Source organism: Bacillus rossius, chromosome 10 (assembly GCF_032445375.1).
Source record: "Bacillus rossius redtenbacheri isolate Brsri chromosome 10, Brsri_v3, whole genome shotgun sequence".
NCBI lineage: Eukaryota > Metazoa > Arthropoda > Insecta > Phasmatodea > Bacillidae > Bacillus > Bacillus rossius.
Window position 1 is genome coordinate 51,167,353 of NC_086337.1, and position 21,160 is coordinate 51,188,512.

The 21,160-nt window shown below is 39.6% G+C and overlaps 2 protein-coding genes across 2 annotated transcripts in view; one reads left to right on the forward strand and one right to left on the reverse strand.

The window, feature by feature from the left end:
* LOC134536131 (E3 ubiquitin-protein ligase sina-like) overlaps window positions 1-21,160 on the forward strand; it is a 932,635-nt gene that overhangs the window by 198,194 nt on the left and 713,281 nt on the right. The window lies entirely within an intron of this gene.
* The window catches only part of LOC134536129 (protein turtle homolog A-like), a 258,254-nt gene continuing 249,187 nt past the window's right edge, over window positions 12,094-21,160 (reverse strand). Inside the window, exons 12-14 of the mRNA XM_063375714.1 lie at window positions 19,854-20,171; window positions 14,790-14,974; window positions 12,094-12,381 (exon numbers count right to left, since the gene is read on the reverse strand). Coding sequence (XP_063231784.1) covers window positions 12,244-12,381; window positions 14,790-14,974; window positions 19,854-20,171 — 641 coding nt within the window. The 3' untranslated portion in view covers window positions 12,094-12,243. The remainder of the gene's footprint in view (window positions 12,382-14,789; window positions 14,975-19,853; window positions 20,172-21,160) is intronic.

Here is a 21,160-nt window from a genome sequence, read left to right on the forward strand (position 1 = left end):
TACAATGAACAAAAAAAACCGAATATGCACGATCGGGCGTTTGGCTCTCGTCTGTGAAAAGATGCCTTCCCATTCACCCCGGCGCCAATTGAGCGGGTGAATTGCAAAGTTGCCTGAGTATTAAAACGAAACTCTTGAGAAAAATGATGTTTAGTGAATTTTGCTATCATAAACACAGTGAACTGCTGCTACCTATCGGCGCTACGGTTGAACCAACTTAGTATATTTTGCTAGAAAGTGCACCTGTCACTATATAATCCAAATGCCGACTTAGCTCATTTCTGATGTTAAAAAGAATTGACTTTCACCACTTTTCCTTGTACCCGTCCAATCGATTCCGGCAGAGCTCCATGCTCATCGTATTGCTACTCATCGACTTTAATGACTATTAGAATTTAACCCATCATCCAATCCATTAATGATCACTGAAAACCAACCTAAAAGTGCATACTAATCCATGAATTTTTGAGGTGACATAAGGCGTTTTTTTCGACGTTTTGAGTAAGGCATTAATTTGGCGAACAGTGTTTTGTTTTCGTCGACAGCGTGGTATTACAGCATTCCAGAAGGCGATCATGTACATAATCATTTAGGAGATTACAAAAAGCGAGAATCATGTACTCACGCACCCCACTTCAAAAAACGCAAACAATGTTTTCCTATTCTAAAAAAAACGTGTTCAGTGGCTCCGAATTGTACCCACATCAACAACTTAAATATTTGTTAATATATTTTGGTTGAATGGTTTTTCTTATAAATCTGTACAGGAATGGTGACGTAGCCAGTTGGCACACCAATGCTTATGAGTGCATTTCCTCAGCAAGGATTCTTTTTTTGAAGTGAAACTTCTAATGCGACTTCCAACAAGGTTGCGTTAAACGTTTAACGCTCCTGGGGAGGGGGAATAGAAAGAGAGTGAATGCGTGGCAGTCGAACGCATGCGCGAGCAATAGCAACGAGTAGCGTCCAATATTCCAGCGAACTAAGTAGAGAGTGAGAAAAAAATAAAGATCCTGACAGTTTGGAGTGTCGCCATATTTGTTTCAATTTTCAATACCCTTTTTATATATTACAATTTAAATTGCAGAAAAAAATCATGTTTCATAGACACGTAAATAGTGAGTGTGTGTCATTTCTCTATGTCCACGAGGTCTCGCCGCGTCAATTTTCTCCTTGGGGCGAACCCGTCCACTTAATTAAATAAACAGCTTTTATCGTCGAATGGTTTCATGATATATTTTAGTTTGATTTGATACAATATGATTTCACTAAAAATCTATTTCTACCCCTTCCTATTTTCATTTCCACATTACGAAGTTTCACTTCTTCCGCGCGGAGGGACTCCACGCACTATTTTTTTTTTCCGGAAGCGAAATACCTGGTGGACGCGTAAGGATGGATATATTTCTTTAAAGTGTTACGAGGACTTCTGTCATGTTCATACTTTTTTTCCAGTAAGAAGTGAGTTCATTCCCATCCCTCAACAGGGAAGTTACAAAAAAAAAGAGCGATAGTTCGGGTGCTTTACTACGAATGCAAAAGCGAATGGAAAAACTGTGTAGCGGGGATTCGAGAGGACTCGGTCCACGGATCGACCTATCGATCAGCGGCTCAAACTTCTCCCCCCCCCTCACCCCTTTCTCCTTTCTCGTTCAGCTATGAAGAGCGATGCGAGTCGTTGGGAATGGTGGGGGGGGGGGGGGGTGGATGGTGGACCCGCGCTGCCTATTTGTTCGCGGAGGTGGCACTGCTTCCCCGCCATTCCCCGCTTACCCCTCACTTTACTCTCTTACCAGTGTTGCCAACCCCCTGCCGTGTTTTATCACCCGCCGTTTGTCAAACGTCGCCAGGGCAGACCGACCGCCCTCACTCAATCGGGAGCGCGTGACCGATGGCGAGGAAAGGGTTTAAGGGGAGAGCGTCTGTTTTAAGGGGAAGGGGGAGAGAGGGGGTGGGTATAAATCCCCCATCCCCCTCTCTTCCCCTTACCACGCCCCTTTTTTTCAAGACGAGTACTTCCCCTCCTTTCCACCAATACATCAGCTTTCAAACTGCCGCATCAACCCGTCGTTTGGGACGAGCTGGCGTATAAGATATCTTGAGGGCGAACCGTACACCGACTCTTGCGATTTACAAAATACTCTAAGAGAGAGAGAGAGAGAGAAGGGGGTGGGTCGGAAACTTTTCTAGTTTTCCGCTTCCGAAGGAGTTTTCTCAACGAAATCAGACTTGCAAGTTTTTAAAAAAAAAAATATTTATAAAAAAAAACTAGCTGAAGTGCTTAGGAAGTCCACAACGCTCACTATACACGAATGAGGAACAAAAAAAAAAATCAAACACTGCAATGCTTGTTGCCATGGGTAAACAGAAGGCCAACAACAATTCAATTGCGAGGTTTCATAAAAAGAAATGGGTGCGTGTACTTAGGTACGCGCGTGAGAAGTTATACTTCTTTGGCATCATCAAAAAATAGTTTTTAATTGCATGCAAATAATTCTCCATGGTAGCGTTATTCTCCATGGTAGCGTTAAACGTTTAACGCAACCTTGTTGGAAGTCGCATTAGAAGTATAAATTAAAAAAAATATATTCTGTTTCAAGGGGTGGTTTTCTCGGAATCTCACCTAGACAGTAACCTTCCCCGTGTTTCGAAGGTCAAGTGTGCAAAGTTTAAACTAATTCGGATCAACGACGCGCGGACGCGTAGAACACCAACACAATAAAGACGAACACACAATTACTATATATATGATTTGCTTCCTCAGGCAGGATTATTTTAGACATTCTACTACACAATTTTTTTCACGTGACTCACTAATTACTTATCATTTCAGTGAAAAGGGCTTCGATCTCTTAACAAAGCCCCAAAGAACTATTTTATTTTGCTTGGTATGGAGATAAAGTTTAATTTGCTTACAAAATGACCTTGAATACGAACGGACATACAACCCCAGGTCCAGAAGTCCTTTGGCACAGTTTTAAGTGTTCTGCCTATTTGAACTGTCGGAAATAAATTAATTCCCCCCCCCCCCCTCTATCCTGAAAATTTTACTATTGCGAGTGATAATTTCTGAATATAATGACTTTTAGTATAGATGTTATTATCATTACAGCAAAGCTATCTGCATCGATCAAGTTCTGTTTTATGAAGGAACTAGATGGTGTAGTTTATAGTTATAAGTTATCTAATTTTGTGTGTAACAAATTTCAAGTATTTTGATAAATTTTAATTTTAATTTCCTTTTAAATATTTTTTGTTATTTATTTAGTCACCAGGGTTTATCCCTTATCCAATGTTTTTAGCTCACTCTTAAACTGTGATAAATATTAAATATTTTTATTGAAAAATGTAACTGGAATAATAATACAGTTTGTTTTTCTAGTTACTAATTAGTGAGTGAGGTACATTAACACAGTGAATGTAGTAAACCACACAGATAACTTTACAAATCTTTCATTATTTGAACGTATTGATTGATATATATTCATAAAATGTAAAAAATGTATACATTTTTGTTATTGTACTTAAATGAGACGCAGTTTTTACTTCGGAAAATTAAAATTTTTTTTTCTCTGTTTGAAGGCAATTTGTGTATTAAACTTGTAATAAGCATAGAGACATGCATCATATTTCTATCTGTAAATGTTTAAATTGGAAGTATGTGTAAAGAATGGAATTTAATATTTATAAACAAATAATTAAAAAGTCTATTTGGTTTCTATAGATGAATTAGAATCGGACATTCAGTAAGTAGTAAGATACCCAATATTAATTCAAAATAAAATATACGATTTTAAAAATGAAGTTATAAAGTTTAAAATGAAAAATAACAGTAAAGAATTCCGAGGATATTTTGGAAACTACAACGGCGAACTTTTTTTTGCGGCTAAAACATTTAGAGAAAAAAAAATGAAAACACCAGCCGCTACTATCCCTTTTCTTCACGAGAGTGAACTGCAGCGCATAGACGTGTTTATCTAACGAACTAGATACACGAAGGCGCACAGCACATGTTCGCTTGCGATAGAGAGCACACAGAGAAGGCAAACAGCTCAGAAGCAAACAAGGCGGTAAATCTCTGCAAGGCTGCTGGCTGGCCGAGCAGACGTAATAACAAATTCAACGGAGGTAGAAAAAAAAAACGCGGAAAAAGTGAATCGGTTCCGAGGGTACATCCATTTTCCGGATCACTTCTCCATTTAATGATACGGAAAATCGATTTTTTTTCCTGCTCGTTTAGCAGCCGACATCGAGAATGAGAGAGTTATGATGGCCACGTGTGATACCACACAGCTCTAACGATAGGTATAGATAATTACGTGAAACGCTGAACAATTTATGCGCATTCAGCAAAATTTTACATGCGCGCTCAACTGTTTTAATACTTAAATGGCTGTAAACGCACAAATGTTATCTGTTTTATAAAAAAAAGTTAATTATTTGTAAAATTAAATTTGTTATGTTTTGAAATTGTTCTAGTAGAGAATGTTTATTATTAAAACAATTTCACAACCTTATTAGCGTACCAGTTGAAATGAAGTGATGTATGTTAATTATAAGAATTATGCTTTTATTCATTATTACGTTTTGTATTTATTTAAAATTTGTTTAAAATAACGTACAGGAAATTTTCCTGGCACTTTATACAAATATCTGCTTTACAAACGTGTGGACCATGGCAGTAAATTAAAGGGATACATTAAAATCAAACATAAAAGTTATAATTACATGCGTAGTAGTTTAAAACAATGTACATTAAATTTTCCTGGCACTTTATACAAATATCTGCTTTACAAACGGGTGGATGATGGTAGTAAATTAAAGGGATACATTAAAATCAAACATAAAAGTTATAATTACATGCGTAGTTATAAATTATTTATATGTCAAAACTTGCCCTGACGTGGTGCGAATGTTCAATGGCATGTCATGGGTAAAAGCTGGAGTACAAATTTGGCAGTGTTCATCAGCTGTTCCAAAAGATTATTAAAGTATTCAAGTGAATGAATTTAAAAATTCATTCTTAAACAGTGTTACGTTAATTAATAGTTATTTGTTTATGTATGTCTTAATGACTTCAATTCATACAATTCTAAAATTTATAAAATGTAAATATAAATATACAAGTTAACTTAAATATTTTTGTCATTAAAAAAACATACATTATTTCAGTATTATTAAAAAAATTAAATATATATTTTTGACTAAATATTTTAGAAAAAAATCTTACAATACAGTCGACAACGTGTTATAATACTGGTGAAGCTTGGTTCGCCTCGTGCCATTTATGTAGCACTCGCGGAGTGATATGGCGCAGTGGTCGTGCAAACACGGATGGTCCAACCAATCTGGTCGCGATTTCATCGACATTTGCATCCTGGACGTGGCCCTCCATATTTGCCCGGAATAGCTCCTGGAATAAGATTTACATACTTTATTATTTCATGAAACAAGTTCACAGATATTTTGAATTTTTGCTTCCAAAAATGGCAGTTATTGTTCTTGAGAAACTAATTTGTATAAATAATTTTTTTTTCAAATAAAATATGTCAATCTTTAATTGTATAATTTAACTGATGAAAATATTTATTTCGTATTTAAATTTATATTTTACACGCTGTTATAACTTACGTAATTGTAATTTTTCCTTTAAATATTAATTTTTGACTTTTATGCATATATATTTTTTCTTCTGAAATAATTTAAAATAAATAGTTTTGTAATTTTAAAATGTATAAAAAAACTAATGTATGATGTCTTTATTTTATTTGTCAATTGTTAAAAATTAAAAAAAGTTACATTAGTGAAAATACCTCAAGTAGATTAAAGATACTAATGAGCTCACACACAAGATTGCTCTCGTGAAGGCTAAATTTTCCTGTGTAATCTTATAAATTATTGCCAAAGTGTAAAAAAGAGAAAAATAAATTAAAATGGCGGGCACGCACCTCTCTGCAGTTTCCGTCAAGCGGAATGGTTTCCCCAGAGACCGCCTCTGCAAGCCCAGCATCACACACGGGAAATACAGGGAAATACAGTTATGTGATCGCAGAAGGAAAAAAAATCTGGACTTTTACAAAACAAAATTCCCCTTGGAAATCAGTTGCTAAGATAAAGTTTTGTTACACTAAAAGAAACATTTGTGTTACTTCGCTGAACACATGGCTATAATTTCTTTGCATACATAAAATACTTTTTTTTTTTAGAAATAATACTCAGCGTTTCTTACGAAAATTTGCGCATAGTTATAAATTTTAATTAATTTTTCATTCAAACATTACTTTTAACAATAGGACTATATTTTGTTTCACCGTGCTTATGAAAGTACGTTTTTAACACTGAAAATCTATTCAGGGAACGGTTTACAAATAACTATTGGAAGTACTGGGACAGCACTCACCATAAATGCCCGGATAAGAATCCGACTTATTATTACTGCGAATACTATCATGTAGTGATACGGTTGTTTTCATTTAAATGTACAAATTTCTAATTATCTGTAATTTAACAAATTTACAAAAAAAAGCATAAGCGTTTGTTGTATCAATAAAATGAAGCGTGGTTCCAAAAAAAAAGTGAGATTGGGTTGGAAATTACTGTATGTATTAAATACGAATTTCCTGATTAAAAATACGTGGTTTTTCAGAAATAATATATTTAGGGAACAAAATTCATGTTCCTTTAAATATATATTTTTTCGTTAAACGTCTAAAATAATCCACAACAAAGGTATTGGTCAATAGATTGTGAAAATATATACCTACCGATAAAACTCACTGACTGATACACACTTAATTCAAATATTTTATGTACAAAAGCAAAATTTTTAATGCTACAGTTACTTAAAACTAAAACGCTACCAAAATACAAAAAATATTTTTGCAAAACTCCGTTCCCCCGGAGAAACCCCCGGATTGGCCACCGCATGGGGAGCCCAAGAAAAGAAACGGGCTCCCCAATTGGAAGCCACCTGGAAGGTTTTTTTCTGTTCCACCCACCGTTTCTTTTGGTAGCCTGACTTGTTGCAATCCGCCTTGGAGGAGCCGGGGCGCGAACCCGGGTCCTACAAGTCACAAGGCAGGCGCTCTACCCCAGAACCAGAGTGGTAGAGCGGATACTTGCAGTCTTCTTAACACTGACATGATGTTATTCCACGTGTTTACTTTAGTTTCGTGTGTCATTAACACGTGCAGTAACATCTAACCTCGGTAACGAACAAATTTATGTTCGTTCAGCATGAATTATGTAATTTCATAAAAGTGAAATATAATTTGTGTAACTAGTCTGGCAATTTTTTATTTACTTTCCTGCAAACAGACTTACAATACCGCTGTACAATAATTATATAGAAATATAGATTAGTTAAAACATATGTAAGAACTTGCACTGTCGATGGTAAACTTATTTTGAAATAAATGTTATATGTTAAAAGAGTGTGTTTCGTTAAATTATGTGTGTGCTTACAAGCATGAAGTAATTGTATAAACATTTTATTCATCTGGTTTTAAAGCCACAGTAAAGTTAACCTTGTTATATCACTTTTGGCTTTTTTTTTTTGTTTTGTTTTACCGTGCTTAATATGCGCAGCTAATACCTACTGGAAAGCTATTCAAACAACTGTTTGAAAATATGCATTTTCAAAGTCTTAAATTAAGTACTAAATAAATGATAGTTTTGAAGATGTCAAATTAAAAAAAAATACATTTCATACTGACATCGTCGGAATTTTAGATAATGATAGTACTGACCTTAAATCGATCAATTTTTGAAGACAAAGAATTTAGGTGACACAAGTTTTGTGAGATTTGATTACTTACTTAGAAATATTCACATTATTTGAATACAGCTATATTTTATTGAAACTTGCAGTACTCCTGAGTACCTACAGAATTCTTGGTAATAGCTTATCTCAGGGTTAAGCAGGAGCATAAATGTTTTATTTCATACAATGAAACCCTCAGAAACGTAATTAAATCATTGAGATTGGATTGTAACAAAAATTGGAATTCAGTGTTTTTATTTTGGAAGTGTAATATTTCTACGTATAATAGTATAAAACATGTATTATGTTTTAACTGTTATAGAATCAAAAGTTCATTTAATGATTGTGTATGTTTATTTTCGTCCAAAAAAATATTTTGTACAAAAATAATTGGTTGTCTGTAAAGTTGGTTTACGGACGATAGTTTACCGTGACAGCGTCATAACAAAACATTTATGAAATGATTGCATACTTTTATGAATAAAATTGAATCATTTTTATTGAATTATCACTATTTTGTATGGATACAAAGGAGGAGTGAAATGAAATCTACAATTTAATTGAATAATTTAATTTTATTTGCATTCATTAATTCAAATATGTTTATTACTTGAATGAAGATATTATTTTAACTATAACTTTTATACATGTTTGCTATTTAACTTCCAATCTGTGTTATTCTGTTAAGGATAGGACGATGATAGGAAAAGTAGGAAACGAATGGGAGTGTTTCAAGTTTAATATGCCTCGAAGAAGTTAAATCGATGGTTGTTCCAATCGAGTGGAAGAGAGATAGATGCGGCGCAAGCGTACAATGAGCGTAACGGGACAATGAGTCATCCTTTTTCGTGCGTGAAGCCGGCGTTCATCGATTTATTAGATGTTGTCACGTTAAAAAAATTACAGTGTTCACTTTTAAAAGTTTCTCAACACGTATTTACAGAAACAATGACAGCAAATAATAAAGCAGGGATATTCATAACATCGCTGAATTGTTTACTTGCACGTTTTAATAAACCGTTTCCTGCGCGAGGCTAGAAACTGATTTCAATGCATTCTAGCGGTCGTTTGGCAACCAGCGATACATCTGCTACGCCGAGAATTTTTTACAGATAGAAGCACTATCACGTGAATTAAATTGTGTAATTTTAACCTTCTAGAGTACTGTTAAGTTGCGATTATTTGTTTTTATGACCGTTAAAGTGTACAAAATGTATTCCAGGATAGGTTCTCTATCACAAAGTTTCATTTGACAAACCAACACGCTTGATGATAAAAAAAAAGTACTATATATGAATTAATGGCGCCAGACACGGGTCCGCCATCAACGAAAAAGTGAGCTCTGTGCATGCGCGGAATTTGGGCATAATAACGGCAACGGTTAGGACACCAAAATACGTTCCCTAAAAAAAAGGGGGGGCTGGCCTAGTCCTATCGTGCACTAGGAAACGGTTAGGGTACAGGTGTAGCTTATTCAACACTTAAACCCTTATTTTTGTGTCTTGGAATACTGGGCTAAAAGTTCTGCGGAAGGCGGAGGGGATGATAAGAGTGAGACTAGCGCGCTTATCACTCACATCTTCGCCTCTACGCGCTACACACAGTTTTCACGTCGGTATATTAACGATACTTCACGTCTCTACTCAAAATTACACGAACCAAATCTCTCTGTGCTTGAAAAAATCCCACGTAAACGTTTAACGTTTTCAAATGTCCTCTCTATAAAAAGGATGCCAGATAAAACAAATTTATTATTACCAATTTTTTATCTGCTACCCAGCATCTCCTTATCGAAAATTTTGATGTTATTATATAACTCAATCAAAAAAATACTTTCCGTAACTCGAAATGGAAAAAAATTCGTGGCTTGAAAGTGGTTAAATCATGAAAATGTCCTAATAATGAATACTTATTATTTAAAAAAAAGAGCAGGTAATGTGCAGCTTATATCTGGTGAATAAATTCACAACGAAACATAATAGGTATAATTTCAAATCGAAACTATTAACCTAAAATTTTATGTGCATGAGTTATTTTTTTATTTTTATTTTTTTCGATGGTATTCGTAATCAAGCCCCCTTTTAAATAATAATCGTTTTTAGCAGTTTTTAAATGGACCGTGGACACTCTGAGTTCTGCGCGCTGTTTGTAGCCCGCTAACGTGAGCCCACTTCCTGGTCGGCGGAACGTCGCCGCCGCCGATGAAAGGGCTTTTCGTCCGTGTCCCTTGAGCTTGGGCGCGGGCGCACATCTGTGGGATTTGCAAGGGAAATCGCAAGGGGCTTTGTGGTGGGTATGGAGGCGAGAGTTTTGGGCGCAGGTTTCAACTGACCAAAGTAATATACCTGGATAGCGTGTTTGCATGTAGTAAATACCGTTCACATATCGTCGGCCTACAAGCACGCAATAAGCAGAAAAATTTGAAATGCACACAGAGTTTTCAATAAAACTTATATTTTGACCTTTACGTTTTTCAACCCCCTTTTTCACAGTCACAACATCACAAGAGCCTTTCCCCCAGGGGGGGGGGGGGTTGTCTACGCCCATGTGCGTGGGTGCCGTAGGGAAAAATTTAGTTTGCGTCAGCACTTTCGTACGTAGTTATAAATATCAATTGGACGTAAGGTCAAATTTTAAGACCAATATCCTAGTTACGTACTGCGAAAAAAAGTTTTCAGCACTCACACTAGCCCTGAACAGAAAAACAAATTTTTGCATATAAAAAAAACACTCCTTTTTATCAGCATAAACTAATTTACATAAAATTAGTTGCTACTGATAGTTAATAGCACAAAGTATAGAATGCATAATATTAAAATATTTTGTTTCCAATCATTTGCCTGCTGGCCCGTAAGAACGATGTTGTAATACTGTGATTTTTTTCCTCCATGTGCTGTGATTCAGGCTCTGGGATGGTGGTGGATGATATTAAGGCTTCGTCTTGCTTCACTTGTAACGTATGTATGACGTCATGGCTTGTGTGGAAAAAAGGCTTGAGGCTGGTAAGATTAGGCATTCATTGACTATTAGGATCCTTATCAAAATGACTGGAAAAATGGTACCACCATTGTGGCCGTGATTTACTAATGTTCAATAAATTTCTACTATATATATGTATATAAATATATACATGGGATATTTATAAAGAAAGTTTGATTCCTAAATTTTGGATGATTTTGTTTCGATAGTTTTATTTTAATAAAAATGGCGAGTATTTGTTGTATTTTAAAATATTCCGAATTTTTTGATTATTTAAAAAAAAATGAAAATGGGTTCGAGACATCATTTAATTTTTTTTTAAATATTAATTCAGATGAATTTTTTTCAGCAGCTTGACTTTTGTGAACCTTTAGCTTTTTTTTAAGACTTACTACCACCAATTTGGAGGTACTTTGATAAAAAAATTTAAAAAGAGGATAAAGTTTAAAATTAAAAAGTGATGTGAATTTCCAGAAAAAAATAAGACCTATTTACGAAATTTTAAATCAGTTGCCAAGAATTTCAAGTTAACGGCCGGATCACGCTATCCACACATGAACTTCAGATGCTAAACTTTTATTAAGATGATGGTTATTTGAAAATATTATATTTATTTTCATTATTTTGTTCCTACTAAGTTAGCTCGCACACGCGGCAGTAACTTAAAAAACGGCTCGAACCCATTTACTCTTAAGTCAGTTGTGAAAAGAGAAGCTGAAGTTTTCAGAATGCCGTAACGTTGAACGTCTTGCCTTACGTGGACACGTGGACAAAGCTTAACACACGTGTTCCCACGGTAAGAAAATATTACGTGCTCAAGCATAAAGGTACTTAACCTTCCATATTAGCTGTTAACGTTCGCCCTGGCACGTATATATACATATATTTTTCTTAACACCCGTGAATATGATTTATTTCAGTGTCATCTGCAAATCGTCTACTCTTTGATATCAAAATTGTTTCATAAAAAACAAGACTCCTTCCTCTTAAGTGGACTTCACGTAGGTGCGAGAGAGCTTAAAGAGTAACAGTGGAACGTAGAACAGATAATAATAATATTTTATCTTTAGATAAAAATAAAATATTAAAAAAATATTTACGTCAATACTTTTTTACGAGTATAAATACTCAGTGCTAATTCTGGAATTATTATTGCAATTTTAAATTAAAGAATTCCATCAGCCATTTACAGCATTTAATTATGAATGAAACGGGAAAAAAATATTAAGAACGCTTAAACTTTTTAATAATGATTTTGGTAAATTTTGGGCAGGTGTTTAAATGAACGTCTGTCACATGTACACAAGGCAGGTAGGAAAACGGATCATAAAGGTAAATAAGTGGACCCACAATTGAACACGATCTTAAAACAGTTTATTCAATGAGTTCCATGGATTCCACACTGGGGCGTTATGTACAGTACAAACAAGCAAGAGTTGTTTCTGGTTCGGAGAGGTGAGTTGTGGTTTTGGTTGGCGCGAGGGGAGAGAGAGAGTGGGGCGCTAGATGCAGCTCTCCTGCATCCTCGGCGACGTGGTGACGGCGCCAGACGCCAGCTTGTCCTGCAGCGACGCGAGCGACGCCACCTCGGACAGCGGGCTGGGCGTCGCGACGCCCTTGTGCGCGCGCAGCAGCGGCGTCTGCACACGCGCACACGTCCGTGCAACCAGCCATCCCTTACCATTCCTTAACTTCACAGGCGCAGATAGCACGCCATGCACCTTCTGTGATACATTACACTATCCCTTTCCATTCCTTAGCTTTTACAGGCGCAGATAGCACGCCATACACCTTCTATGATACATTATACAACCCCTTTCCATTCCTTAGCTTCACAGGCGCAGATAGCACGCCATACACCTTCTGTGATACATTATACTACCTCTTTACATTCATTAGGTGCGCAGGCACAGATAGCACGCCATGCACCGTCTGTGATACATTACATTACCCCTTTCCATTCCTTAGCTTCACAGGCGCAGATAGCACGCCATACACCTTTTGTGATACATTATACTACCCCTTTCCATTCCTTAGCTTCACAGGCGCAGATAGCACGCCATACACCTTCTGTGATAAATTACATTACCCCTTCCCATTCATTAACTGCGCAGGCACAGATAGCACGCCATACACCTTCTATGATACATTATACTACGCTTTTCCATTCATTAGGTGCGCAGGCACAGATAGCACGCCATACACCGTGTGATACACTATATTATCCCTTCCCATTCCTTACTGCGCAGGCACAGATAGCATTCCATACACCTTCTGTGGTACATTATATTATCCCTTTACATTCCTTAACTGCACAGGCACAGACAGTATACTTTAAACAGCACGTCATACACCTTCTGTGATACTTAATATTATCTCTTTCCATTCCTTGACTGTCAAGGTGGTATAATATGCCTAAAAAGCACGCAATACATCTTCTGTGTGATATTGTATTATCTCTTTCCATTCCTTGAAGGTCAAGATGGTATACTTTACATAAACAGGCACGATACACCTTCTGTACTATACATTCGTATTTTATTTAAATTTACTACAGAAATCTCGACGTTTTGTAATCAAGTCGTAACAGGATGCTTTTAGGCAGCTTACATGGCTTGCGCTGACCTATTCATGTAATTTATGTACTACAGAATTGTAGGTGTGTGTGTTTTCTAAGTATGACTCGCAGTAACCATTTTTATATTTCAAAATTGGTTAAAAAAAAAATGATTCATTGGCAAAGCTACTCTAGTCGACTTGATATATAATTTTTTATCCAATTATAACTATAAATGTTAATTACATTGGGCATTTAATTTAGATCAAATTTTATAAGTAAATATAAATGACGTGGCGTAAAGTAGATCATATCTGTGCGAAGCCAGGGGTGGGTCGCTGTTGTTGAATAAGTTGTCAGCGGATACTGTAATAAAGCACAGATGTACCTAAAAGTACTATTTATATTTCAGTCATGTTTATCATTGCGTCATGGTAATTGATCTGTATGTGGAATTTTTTTTTAGTTTTTTTTAATAATTATGTTTGCAGGCTTTCACGGCCATTGTCTGAAGTAGCTTGGCTTCTGAATTGTAGCCGTGTACTAGGAAAATAATTCATCCAAGGTTTCGGTCGACATTGCAGTCGCCATCATCAGGGAGCAGTTACCTACTGACTGCTCCCTGATGATGACGTTGGTGAATTATTTGCCAAGGACACTGCTACAACCCAGAAGCCAATCTACTTTTTTTTAATAATAATTGTTTATTTTTTCTGCGTAACATGAAAAGTGTTATTCTTTCATTGGGGTCGTTACCACAACGCCGAAATACCATAACGCCGAATGTCAAAATTGACCACAACGCCGACAGCTAGAAAAACTGCTGTGTACCGCAACGCCGAAATAACAACTGAAAAAATTTGTGTGTGTTTCTTAAATATACCTTAACGCCGAAATACCACAATCAAACCTAACCTAACCTAGCCTTACCTAACCTAGTCTAACCTAACCTTTGTGGCAGTCCTGCAATGAAATTTTTCGGCGTTAGTGTATTTCGGCGTTGTGGTAATTCGGCGTTGTGGTACGCAGCAGTTTTCTAGCTGTCGGCGTTGTGGTCAATATGGCATTTCGGCGTTGTGGTGCGTCCCCCTTTCATTGGTTATCACTAGAGACCCGTAAAATTCGTGGGTTCATTTCGAGTTATGCTAAAATTAAAATAATTATACCTTAGTTTTTTTTCTGTCATTGGTTCACTGTTAATCTGGAGGACCGAGGGCCAATTAGAGACCCTCACTCATGGAAGTGTCGAATCACAGGTCACCCAGTCGAGACGACTACACAAGTCAGCAGCCAATTAACAGTTGGCATTTGCCCCCGGGTGTGTAGAGGATATTGGAGTCTATCCTGGAGGTCACTGAACCCGCGAATTTTACGGGTCTCTAGTTATCACATGAAAAACGGCTGTGATAATTGAGATGCTTGTTGACGCGTGTTCGGCCCTGGGATGGGTTCGAAGAGTGACGTGAATGTCCGGGACCGGGGGCCACTCACGCTGTTGGACATCAGCTGGGCCTTGCTGTCCACCACGTGGTGGTCGCACCGGCGCGTCCCCTCGTCGTGCGAGTTGTCCGCCTGGTCTTCTTCCTCCTCCTCCTCTCCTCCGGCGGCGCTCTTCCGCCGTCTCCGCTGCGGCGGCGTCTTGTACATCTTCATGAAGCCCTTCAGCGGCCGTCGCTCTGCCGGCACACGGGCGGCTCCGCTCGCGACAACAACAACAACTCCCGCCGACAAGCCTCGGCTGCAGGCGAACCACGCGACAAAGAACGAGTTTGTCGAAAAAAAAAAACTTTTACCGCGACTTACTGTCTGAAAGCAGCGGTTCCCAAACTAGCAGGTCGCGACTCGATCCTAAAAACTATCAGGAAACCATCGAATAAACCCCACCAGAAAAAGATAAGAAAAATCGAAAAATATCGACTTGTGTGCAAAATCACATATCTATTGTTAAATAAATAACTTTTTTTTGCTACAAAGTGCTTATATTATTTTGTAGACCGTGGAGGTATTCCTATAATGAAAGGTGGGTCCGCCAGATGAAAAATTTTTGGGAACCACTGCCCTAAAGTGCTTACAAAGTCTAGTAAACGTCTTTTTAAGTTGGGAATGAACAAATTTTTTTTTGATTCAAATAATAAAGTTTTCAAGATGGAACACTGCGCGTCTTTGTTATGCTTAATTGAATGATGGCTTTGCGATCGCAGCTAAATTTGAGGGTTTAGCAAAATTATTTCATGTAAATAATTGGGACTAACATCTTTATTTTCCACATTTTTTTTTGTGACGCAATTATTTCCACGAAATTTTTTTTTTCCACAGCCACAAAATTCGCGGTTATTGTAGAACTTCATTCAATTTAACATAATCCTGATAGGATTTTTTAAAATATTTTCTCCAACTTAAAAAAAAAAAAATTGTGACATTAAGTCGTAAAGAGGTTGTCGTGATGAAACTGCAGCCACAGTTTTGTCGGGCAATTTCAGACTCATTCTTTATGAAATAATAAAATAATAAAGTTTTTACAAAAAAAAAAAAACTGACATGACATTAGGTGCTGCCTGCGGTAGATTATAATTTGTTATCTCTCCGGTTTTGATGCAAGTTCTAGACGTGAGACATGGGAAGAGAATCAAGGGGAAGGGGGGGGGAACAGCCAATGAGGGTGAAAGTCTGCTCCTTTCTGGGCATGGTCTGCCCGAGCGGACAGCAAAGCACCACGGGGAAACCGGGCGTTGAGAAGGGCGATAGCGGTGCGCCGGGCCGCGGTTGTATCAGATTCGGAGCGACAAAGGGGTGTTGAAAAAAATAGGGGGGGGGGAAAGGGATTGTAAAGCATGAACGAGAAGAACACGCAACACGAATCAACCCCCCCCCCCCCCCGGGCCAAACGTTGTTTAAAGGGGAGGACGAAAGTTACGTACAGGCCTGAAAATTAAAGTCGACTCTGAGGGCTACAAGATGCTAGACCCGACTGCAGCCTACCTTGAATGATTTTTTTTTGGACAGGTAGTTTGCGGCTTTAATTTTCAACTGTTTCTCCCGCTTGTGAGTTTTCTTGCTTCGATCGAGTAATCCACGTGAATTATAACCAGCTCTCTGTTTTTCTACCTGCTTCAAATTCACGTAAGAAGGAAATTTTTCCACAAGCGTGAAATCTCTTACTTGGCTTTGAAATCTAGCCTAGGACCGCTAACAAAATAGCCAGAACCTTTCTCCTATGAGTCAACTCGAATATTTATAAATTCACGAGTTCTAAGTGGCGGATAGATATAAGTCCTAGATAAAAAAAAAACTGTGTTAATCCAAACAGGACTAATGAAAGGTAACAGCAAACGGAGGCAGAGGAAGAGATTTAATCCGTTTCTATGAACAGCCGTAATTAACCGTAACCATCTAGGGCCAACTGTTGATCACGAATTTTCGGAGTTATCTGATTGCGTATATATATATTTTTTTAATAAATAAAATTCTTTCGCGGGATTGACGCTGTCCATCTCCTTCGCGTCGAGAAATAAACTAACTTATAATTAGCTTTTCCCGAGAGGGCGTTTCTTTCACCTCCACTTCTTATCTTCTTGCTTCTTTCAACAACTCACTCAATCGCCTCCCACCCTCTCCCCCCCCCCTTTCCAATCGAAAAGCGCGTCTTCTTCGAGTGACGAGGACTCGCAACATCCGGCTTGTTTGTGCGCGGATTAAATCCGTGGCTGATCCGCTTCGGTAATAATTGGACCCGGGGGAGGGGGGTAAAACTTAGCAGAACGCATTGGTTGCCTTCGTACCCTCTCACTCACCCTCCCCTTCCGCAAGACTGCCCCCAGAACTCTTTAAGAATCACAGGAGAGTACAGTGGGAACGCTCCAGAGCAGTAAGGATCCAGAGACCTGGGGGGTAAAAAGGGGAAGGGTGGATGATCGGTCTGCAAAAGCATTCTGACAAAGTAAAGGAGTGAGGAATTTCCCGAAACGAAAGTAATAATAAATTATAGCAGCACGAACTCTTCCTCGGGAAAGTTTATAAAGAAGTATCGACGCATCCGGAAAAAAATTATGGAAGACGTGAATTGCATGAATTACCATTAGTAGAGGTTTCAGTACAAAGAGGATAACTGTAGGCTTAGGAATATTGGACATTTGGAATGAGTTTATTAACCAGAAACAAATTAGCTATAAAGATTTTATTGAAAAGAGGAATGATATATTTTTTTCATTGGCTGACATATATATATATATTTTTAAAATATATTTCACATGCCAGTAGGACGTGTATACTCACATTACTTGATCTGTTTGATGCCGGGGTCGAAGTCTTTGATGGTAGCCGGTTGATCTGTTAATGTAAGTGGTGGCATGGTGTAGGACGTGTCTTACTCACCATACATTCGGCATAATGTCGGGATAGAAGTAATCGATGGTTGTCGTGTTGATTCTTTACAGTAAACGGTTGTATGGTTTAGGAATTTTATACCAACAATACTAGGTGTATATGATGTCATGGTCGAAGTCTTTGATGGTATACGCTTTGATCTGTCACAGAAAGTGTTGGTTTGGCGAAGGAATTGTCTAACCCACCATTCTAGATGGGTATGATTAAAGCGTCGAAATCTTCGATGGTATATAGTTTGAACTATTACAGTGAGTAGTGGTATGGATAGAAAGTGTCTATCAACATACTTGGTTGGTTTGGCATCGAGTCGAAGTCCTGGTGACAGATGAGTTGATCTGTTACAGTAAGCGGTGGTATAATGTAGGACGTGTCCATTAACCATAATAAGTCGGTATCATTTCAGCATCGACATCTCCAATGGTATGTGGGTTGAACTTGTTACGTAAGTGGTTGTATGCGGTAGGATGTGTCTACTCACCATACTAGGTTCTCAGGAAGACGGTGTCTATGTCTTGGATGATAGCCGGATTGATTTGTCATTGTAAGCGGCGGTATGGTTAAGGACGTATCTTATTCACAATATTTGGTCGGTATGATGTCGGGCACAGTGTCCTGGGTGATAGGTTATTGATCTGTTGCAATAAGGACGTTAGGAGGTACTTACAATATCTAGGTGGGTATAGTGCCAAAGTGGAAGTCATGGTGACAGATGGGTTGATCTGTTACAGTGAGTGGTGGTGCGGTATAGGACGTGACCACTCACCATACTTGGTCGGTATGATATCGGGGTCGGTGTCCAGGGTGATGGGTGGGTTGTGAGTGGTGTTGCGGTACAGGACGTGACCACTCACCATACTTGGTCGGTATGATATCGGGGTCGGTGTCCAGGGTGATGGGTGGGTTGTGAGTGGTGTTGCGGTACAGGACGTGACCACTCACCATACATGGTCGGCATGATGTCGGGGTCGGTGTCCAGGGTGATAGGTGGGATTATGAGTGGTGTTGCGGTACAGGACATGACCACTCACCATACTTGGTCGGTATGATATCGGGGTCGGTGTCCAGGGTGATGGGTGGGTTGTGAGTAATGTTGCGGTACAGGACGTGACCACTCACCATACTTGGTCGGCATGATATCGGGGTCGGTATCCAGGGTGATAGGTGGGTTGTGAGTGGTGTTGCGGTACAGGTCGTGACAACTCACCATACTTGGTCGGCATGATGTCGGGGTCGGTGTCCAGGGTGATGGGTGGGTTGTGAGTGGTGTTGCGGTACAGGACGTGACCACTCACCATACTTGGTCGGCATGATGTCGGGGTCGGTGTCCAGGGTGATAGGTGGGTTGTGAGTGGTGTTGCGGTACAGGACGTGACCACTCACCATACTTGGTCGGCATGATGTCGGGGTCGGTGTCCAGGGTGATAGGTGGGTTGTGAGTGGTGTTGCGGTACAGGACGTGACCACTCACCATACTTGGTCGGCATGATGTCGGGGTCGGTGTCCAGGGTGATAGGTGGGTTGTGAGTGGTGTTGCGGTACAGGTCGTGACAACTCACCATACTTGGTCGGCATGATGTCGGGGTCGGTGTCCAGGGTGATGGGTGGGTTGTGAGTGGTGTTGCGGTACAGGACGTGACCACTCACCATACTTGGTCGGCATGATGTCGGGGTCGGTGTCCAGGGTGATGGGTGGGTTGTGAGTGGTGTTGCGGTACAGGTCGTGACAACTCACCATACTTGGTCGGCATGATGTCGGGGTCGGTGTCCAGGGTGATGGGTGGGTTGTGAGTGGTGTTGCGGTCCAGGACATGACCACTCACCATACTTGGTCGGTATGATATCGGGGTCGGTGTCCAGGGTGATGGGTGGGTTGTGAGTGGTGTTGCGGTACAGGACGTGACCACTCACCTTACTTGGTCGGCATGATGTCGGGGTCGGTGTCCAGGGTGATAGGTGGGTTGTGAGTGGTGTTGCGGTACAGGTCGTGACAACTCACCATACTTGGTCGGCATGATGTCGGGGTCGGTGTCCAGGGTGATGGGTGGGTTGTGAGTGGTGTTGCGGTACAGGACGTGACCACTCACCATACTTGGTCGGCATGATGTCGGTGTCGGTGTCCAGGGTGATAGGTGGGTTGTGAGTGGTGTTGCGGTACAGGACGTGACCACTCACCATACTTGGTCGGTATGATGTCGGGGTCGGTGTCCTCGGCGGCGGCCGGGTTGAGCGGCGTGCTGTGGTCCACCCAGGGGCAGCCGCCGTCCACGGCGCCGGCGCAGCCCGCCCCCACCCCCGCGGCCGCCCCCGAGGAGGCGTCTCCGTGGGGTGGCGGGGGGGCGGCGCGCGGCTTATCGGGGCGGCGCGCGCGCAGGCGGCGGCGGTAGCGGCGGCACAGGGCCGCCACCACGGCGCACACGAGCAGCGCCAGAGCCGCCGCGGTGGCGAGCAGCGCTACTAGGACGGGACTGGCGGGGGCCGGAGCCGACGGGCCTGCGGAACAACGCGCACGCCATTTGCCAACCCATTCCAAAATTTTTTCTCTTCAATGTTGCAGTACCTGCGTAAAGCCATACAACAACGTGAGACCACAGATAAATATAACTACAGTAATAATTCCTAACCTCAAATATTGTAAACAGGTTTGACTGCTTAACACATCAATAAACTCTTGATGGGATCATTCCTGCTAAGTTGAACACGTATGTAATATTGCAAGTTTGTAAAAGTTAAATAATGTTTTAAAAATTTTTAAGTGTAAAAAAGGTGTTTTGGTATTTTTCAGATCTGAAACTCATTAAAAATAGTGAAGAGTCGTGAACCAATTTTAAGTCAAATCCAATTACTTTCAATGTTCGCAAACACGATTATAAGTAAAAAAATTCTAATTGTAAATTAAATAATAATTTTTAATTATTAGTATTTTACTATATGTTATTTAAACAAACTTTTTTACGTTAAAGTAAACATATTTATTAATACACAACTGGTCTGGAAATCTTTTCGCGAAAATTGCATGTCCCTAATTATTGACTGTTTTATTCTTTCGTTCAAGTGGATTATGGATACGTAAGGGGGTTTACTTTTATCACGCATGGTAGCCAAGTGTCAATAATTGATGACAGATGGGATTTTGACTACAATAAGTATGATGAATTTTCCTTATAATGATATATATTTTTTTAAATACAGGGGGAGGTCGTGCGTGCCTAACTGCGTGGACACCGCGTTAAGGCGCATCTGCGCGTCTGTCCGATGGTGCGCGCGCATTTGATTAGTTCACGTGACTTATGACGTCAGGCGCTGCTGATGGTGGAGTGGCGTGGAGTCTGTCTGCCTGAACGGAGCTGGCCTACTTGAACTTCCGAGGTCAGACAGAACCATTAGCATCTGACGTCATGAACCATATTCGCCAATGAGAAGCATGAGGAGTACAAACAAAACTGTGAAATCGCGCTTATGTAATATTTTCCACCCAACGT